General features: G+C 45.9%; 1 protein-coding gene across 1 annotated transcript; it reads left to right on the top strand.

Annotated features, from left to right (window-relative positions):
• The first annotated feature begins 5,953 nt into the window (after nt 1–5,953).
• Nucleotides 5,954–6,511, top strand: LOC144232863 (histone H4). Its single transcript, XM_077765700.1, has one exon. The coding sequence runs from the start codon at nt 5,954–5,956 to the stop codon at nt 6,263–6,265; it is 312 nt and encodes a 103-aa protein (XP_077621826.1). The 3' UTR covers nt 6,266–6,511.
• Nucleotides 6,512–6,943: the final 432 nt, after the last annotated feature.

The raw sequence follows: 6,943 nt of genomic DNA, 5'->3' as shown, positions 1-6,943 counted from the left end.
CCCCCCCCCGCGCACACGCACATACATAAACATGAAAACGCATTTTTGAGATGGAAAAATGGAAGCCACCACGCAGGTACCCTGGCGTCTTCCTAGGGGTCCCGCAGTCTGGGTCTTCTCCCCGTATGTGCACATTAAAAAGAAACCGATCTGGGGCGCCGGGGTGGCTCAGTTGGTGAAGCGTCCAAGTTCGGCTCATGATCATGGCTCGTAAGTTCGAGCCCCGCGTCGGGCTCTGTGCTGACAGCTCGGAGCCTGGAGCTGCTTCCGGTTCTGTGTCTCCCCCGCTCTCTGCCCCTCCCCCGCTCATGCTCTGTGTGTTTGTCTACAAATAAATAAATAAAACATGGAAGGAAGGAAGGAAGAGAGAGAAAGGGAGAAAGAAAGAAAAGAAAAGAAACTGCTCTGCTCTGAGGCTGCTCAGGAATTCCTGGATTCTGGGACAGTCATTCGTCTGACCGTGTGTTGTTTAGAACAACACGAGTACGGATGCGGGCCGGACAGCGTGTGTGGACTCGGCGCTGCCGCTCTGCGCGTGCGGCTGCGAAACCGACAACCGGGCTTCCTCCCTGGGAGGGCGCGCGCCTCAAAATGGTTTGGTGCATACTTAATTTGGGCAAAGAGGTCTCAATTTTTTTTTTTTAACTTTTCTTTCTGGTTACGGAAGTTAAGCGGATAAAAGTACACGTAATTTGTGCTTACTGTAGAGAAGTTGAAACCGTCATTCCATTAGCTAGAGATAAACCCTGTTAACATGTGCGTAGACTTCCGCTCAGTGTTGCTTTATCAAAATACACAAAATTACCAAAGCCATGTGAATAAACATACAATGAATTGTGCGGGGCACAAAAGCACGAGTTTTGCTACATGCTTATCCATCTGATGGATTCATCAACTTAATCATTTGTGGGACGTCGATATGGCTTCCGATTTTTTTGCATTTTCTTTAATGGACTGTCTTCATTGAACCTCGCTAGCTAAACTACATGTTCTCTCCTGCTCTGGAAACATTTTTATCTAAGCTGTAACACGGTCCTTCTACCTCCAAATCATGCTGAATGCACACTAACAAATTCTTGCTCTTTAGATGTCATTCTGAACTCAGAACAGACTTCCCAAAAGCTTCCCTTGCTCTTCTAGCTTTTGAGGATGTGTTACAATTAATGAGGCAACGGCTTGTTTTATATCGGTTTTATTTCACACAGGCTGGGATTTCAGTTTGCTATGGTGGCCTGTTACTTTTCCTTTTATAATGGAAATTTAAAACCTCTGATTCCTTTCAGTGTGCCTTAGCTTAATTTTTCTGCCCTTGTTTAATGCTTGAGGTCAACTACATTTGAAAAAATCTCGGACTTAACATTTTAAGTTCTGAATCTTATTTCGCCTCTAGCAAAACCACCTACAAAGCGCGGTAGTGTGGAGAAGGGTGCCCCCTAGTGGCCATGGTCAAAAGTGCCACGGTGGTCATGGGACTGTTGAGCGCGGGGGCCGGGGTTTTCCTGCAGGGAGGCGTCAGGATGGATGCAGAAGAGCTGGGCGCTGGACACCGTTTGCGGAGAACAGCCCCCGGAGATGGGAGGAAATAAGGAACTAGACACCAGCTGTTTGACCACAGGGCTCTTGACCTACCTGAACTGGGAACAGAAGAATGTCTTTGGTAACCTCTCCAGGCAACGTGCAGCAGTTGGTTAAGACCTGCTGGGAGGTCGGGTGCAAAACTTCTCGCTGTGTGTTACTAAAACAGTCTTACGGTGCTGGGTGTACTTGTCCACTGCAAAGCATTCTTCATGTACACACGCANGCTGGGCGCTGGACACCGTTTGCGGAGAACAGCCCCCGGAGATGGGAGGAAATAAGGAACTAGACACCAGCTGTTTGACCACAGGGCTCTTGACCTACCTGAACTGGGAACAGAAGAATGTCTTTGGTAACCTCTCCAGGCAACGTGCAGCAGTTGGTTAAGACCTGCTGGGAGGTCGGGTGCAAAACTTCTCGCTGTGTGTTACTAAAACAGTCTTACGCATACTCTGGTTTCTCTTCAGATCGTATAAATCTTTCGCCTTTTACTAAAACAGTCTTACGGTGCTGGGTGTACTTGACGCACTGCAAAGCATTCTTCATGTACACACGCACACGCTCAAAAACATAAGACCTCTAAAATGCTGCAAGATTCTTATTAGCTACCATTTTTAGGCTATACTTTTTTTCTAATCACACTCTAATAAGGACTAGAACTCGAGAATGCATGACCTTAAACATTTACGATGTTCACATCTATGGACAGATATTTTGAGGTTTTGATTTCTTTCTGTAGACGTCAGGTCATCATTTTTTCATGTGTCTTTTGGAACCAGTGTTAACGTGCAGAATGTTAATTCACTATTAGTTATTTTGTGTGACAATTTCGTTACAAAGCCTCCTGGACGGCTTGTAAGTGTGTGTTCCTGGGCGCGGATGCATTCTGGTATTTCACGCATTCTCTTTTCTGCATGACTCTTTCGGCTGCTTGCTTGTGTGTGAGAGACATGTATGGTGTGTTTTAAGCAGAACCATTTTTTTGTTCAGCTAATAATTATTACACACTTAACTAGATGTCAGTTCTTGTTCTGAATACTAATGTTTCTGAAGAATCCGGTGACATAGGAACTATAGTTATTTCATTACCCGTATTTTGCTGTATGGAAAGCAAGGCACAGAGAGGTTAAATAACCTGCTAAAGGTTACACAGCTAGAAAATGATTGGGCTGGATTTTTGCCACAGCTAGTCTGGCTCAGAGTCAAGCTCATAACCGCTACACGGTACATGTTTCTGAGTCAAGAAAACATGTAGTGTGGCATTCTTCCTGTCTTTTTGAGATGCTCCTGATGGTGGCGACAGCCTCTGATGTTTCCTGCAGTGAGGACGGAGTCTGTTTTAATATTTCCGATTTTGCCATATCCCCGTATTTTTTCATAAATATTTGGAAATATTTTCTTGGTGTGTATTTTTTTAACTTAAGGACTTTTTTCTGATAATAAACAGATTTCTAACTAATAAATTCACATTTCTGTTTAGTCCCTGTATCATTAAAGGAGAAACTTGGGGATGAGTTGCCTTAAAACACCTCTGAACCGTTTTATTCACCAGATTTGGGTAGAAAGTATTGCTGGTGTTTTTTGTTGTTGTTGTTGTTTTATTTTTTGAAAGTGGGGTTACTTTTTAAATATAAAAATCTAGCTTTTGATCCAAAGATTCTACAAAAGAATTTTGGAGTCTTCCATGTACTCCTGGTGGGGCGAGGTGGGGGCTGGGTGGGTAAGTACCAGTATTTGTATAAACCCCAGTCTCGTCAGTTGACCTCCATGGACTGATTAAATGTCCTGAATTTTATTCCTTAAACAGTTACCAGAATGTCATTTCCACAAAACAGTCAATAACCAACTACCAAAAGAGCTTCACAGTGCACCCGAGAAAGAGCACATCTGTCTCAAATATGAATGTAACAGTTAATGGTCTTTCCTTTGTGTATGTTTGGAATCACAGTTTTGCCATTAAAACAAATGAGAAATACTTTCTTGGTGCTTTGTGTGTGTGATTAAGAGAGTATTCAAGGGAGTTTGGAAAATCAAATTCAATTACAGACATTGATAAAAATTTTGAAACAAATGTATCTGAAAAGATAATGTTAGAAATTCTCTGTCCAAATAACTTTTTTTTAGTGGGTCAAATAAATTAAGAATGCTTATAGGAGCAAGCCCACCCAGGACAGCAGGCGGAGGAAGCGCAGGGGACATTTCTGATACTCTGAGTCCTCTGCAGAGAGTGGTGGTGGGCATTTCACATTTTTATAAGACCTTTGATTAACCTCATAGTTTTATTCGCTCAAATGTGTGACGTGGCCTCTTAGCCACAACTTGTTTACAGGGCGCTGTAAACAAGGGCGCTTAGCTCCCGTGTTGAATGAACCGGGTGCAATGAAACCAGGTCCTCTCTGAGGAGACGGAGGTGAAGAGAAAGGCTGCCATACAGGTTCCAGAGCGAGCTACTCCCTCCCAGGCCTTATGGCCAAGATCTGTACTCTTCAGGGAGTGGAAGGATCTGTTCTTTGTATACATCTATACGTGCACACGTTTTAAATCTTTATGTACTGACATTCATGACTTCTGAGTCAATGTCATTGAGAAAATTTTAAACAAGAAGAAATTCAGAAAAGGGAAGAGAAAAAAGAAATAAGATGTCAAAATAAAAGTGAAGTTTTATTAACAATGGAGTGCGCAAAATAAAATTGGGAGAAAGCGGATGTAGACTTCTGGTTTAAATCTGGGCATTGTGGTGCCTGGGGGGCTCAGCCGGTGGAGCATTGTGTTGGTGATCTCAGCTCAGATCATGATCTCCAAGGTTGTGAGTTCAAGCCTGGCCTTGGGCTCCATGCTGGGTTTGAAGCCTACTTGAACAAACAAGCAAAAATACATAAGTGCAGATGGAACTCCTGGGTTGTGTATCAAAGGTGGCTCACACCACATATTTTTTCCATGAAATTACCATATTATATACACTCTATTTTTATTTCCGTGAGTTAAAGAGCATATTGAGATTTCAGTTTTACTTATAATCTCAGACCTTGCACTTTTTCTCTATAGTGTTTGAAATTTCTTCCTAGCTAAGAGACCCCTTATAAAGTATGTGTTTGTTGTGGGGAGGGGGTAGTAAGTCAGGAACCTCAGAAGGCTCAATTTGGGGGCAGAAGAGTGTCATACTTAATTATTTCACAAGTGTTACAGATCATATGCCATTTAGAGCTTCCCTACCCTCTCCTGGGTCTTTTCTCTTTGCTTAAACGAGTATGAGGTTTTAATATGTGGTCTCTCTCTGGCCACAGTCTCATTTTAAGTCTCCTCAAAGACTCAATTTAAGTCTCCTTTTTGTTAATCAGGATGGAGAGAGGGTGTGCCCTCCCCACCTTTTAACTGGAATAACTCTGATCATGGACATTTTCAAAAGCTGCAGCAGGAGACTAAAGAGAAATTTTTTATCTGAAAGGCTCTCTCTTTCAACCACCTTCAGATCCAATTCTGCTCTATTCTGCTTTTCTTCTTTTTTCTTAATGGGATTAGCCTTGTTTAAAACACCAATAATCTCATCAAAGGCCCTCCAGGGAAGGGCCTGGTAGGCTGTGTAATGACCTTAATCAAGTATTAGCCCTGCCCTGCGATTAATCCCAGCTACACAAAATGCTTGTTATGGTCCCTAAACCTGAAGACGGTTGAAAAGGGATCAGCTGAGGAGGAAAGGGGACCTTGTCAGGAGCCGCAGGAGGAACAGGCCAGGCGGGGCCAGGGAGAAGGCTTCCTTCACGCCTAGCTGTGCATTCCCTGCCTGCCACGGACTGTTGTCGAAACATCTAATAAATGTCATCTAATAAATGTTTGAAAGAGAATAAGAAATTTTAATTTGCAAATTCTTCTTTTGTTTTGAAACACAGGGCCAGAACTTACAGCGTCCAGCACAAAGAAGGGCATCAAAGGCGACAGTTTAATAGGAATATTAAAAACAATGGAAGGGAAAGTCCTTTGACCTATCAATCCACCGTCCTTCGCAGATCCCTCTACATTCCCCCGAGGAATCATTACATAATTTGTTAGTTACTAAGTGAAAATGCAGACAAACGTGGAGTGGTGCCCTCTACTCAGCGGCTTGACATAACACATTCCATTTGCAAACGCGCACGGAAAATGTAGCGCAGAACAAAAGAGAAACAAGCTTTTCAGCTTTCCAGCCGCGCTACCGGCCGAGGAAGGGCGACTCTTCACTAGCCAATGAGAGCGGCGAGATGTTAATGAGCTCTCTTTGCCCCACCCCCTTGCTGACCTAATTTGGAAAAAAAACCATTCGTGCATTTAGTTCTCAATCAGGTCCGCCCAAATGCTATTTAAGGCACTGTGTGCGCGCTTTTCACTCACTTCGATAGCAGCCATGTCCGGCCGCGGCAAGGGCGGGAAGGGCCTGGGCAAGGGCGGCGCCAAGCGCCACCGCAAGGTGCTGCGCGACAACATCCAGGGCATCACGAAGCCCGCCATCCGGCGGCTGGCCCGGCGCGGCGGCGTCAAGCGCATCTCCGGCCTCATCTACGAGGAGACGCGCGGGGTGCTCAAGGTGTTCCTGGAGAACGTGATCCGGGACGCCGTCACCTACACGGAGCACGCCAAGCGCAAGACGGTCACGGCCATGGACGTGGTCTACGCGCTCAAGCGCCAGGGCCGCACCCTCTACGGCTTCGGGGGCTGAGCGCCCGCGACCCACCCCGTCTGCAAACACAAAGGCCCTTTTCAGGGCCGCCCACAAAGTCACTTAAAGGGGCTGTTCCTGCGCGCAGGATTTCGGGGTTCGGGGCGTTCAGCTGCGTGAGCAATAAGGTCCTTGTTTTGGCGGCTGTAGTAGGACTTGGGCCGTTTCGCTTCACTAACGTGATTTCCGGTTTTCGAAAACGTGATCTTTAAAAGTAAGGTCCGGAAAGTTGGCCGTAACATCGCTCCGCCATAGAAGTGGCTGTTCTACACAGACGCANCCAAACAGGGTTTCAAGAGCTGTCCCCGGAGCCCGAGGGAAAGACCTCCGCTGGCTGACATGGTGCTTAATCCGATGCATGCCAGGCCCTACACAAGTACTAGGAACAAACGCAGGGAGGCTCCCAGAGCCGGTTCTAGAGGATTCGCGCAGTGCTGGGCGGCCTGCTGTNGAAGGGGGTGGGGGGCGCGGGGGTCAGACAAGGGACGCACGGCCTTGCCCGGCAAGGGAAACGTGTTCCGTCGCTACCGCGCCAGCCTGGAAGGGGAACGCCGCCGTGTCCAAGCAGGACCTGGGCTGTGCATGATTCTGTCCAAGCTTAAACCATTGTTTATTCGTTCTCCATATGACAAAACTGTCAGAGGCCCAGTTCTAGAAATGAATTTGGAAAAACTAGGC

Source organism: Crocuta crocuta, unplaced genomic scaffold, assembly GCF_008692635.1.
Source record: "Crocuta crocuta isolate KB4526 unplaced genomic scaffold, BGI_CrCroc_1.0 scaffold811, whole genome shotgun sequence".
NCBI lineage: Eukaryota > Metazoa > Chordata > Mammalia > Carnivora > Hyaenidae > Crocuta > Crocuta crocuta.
The sequence above is the reverse complement of the archived record's forward strand: the minus strand, read 5'-3'. Positions and strand labels throughout refer to the sequence as shown.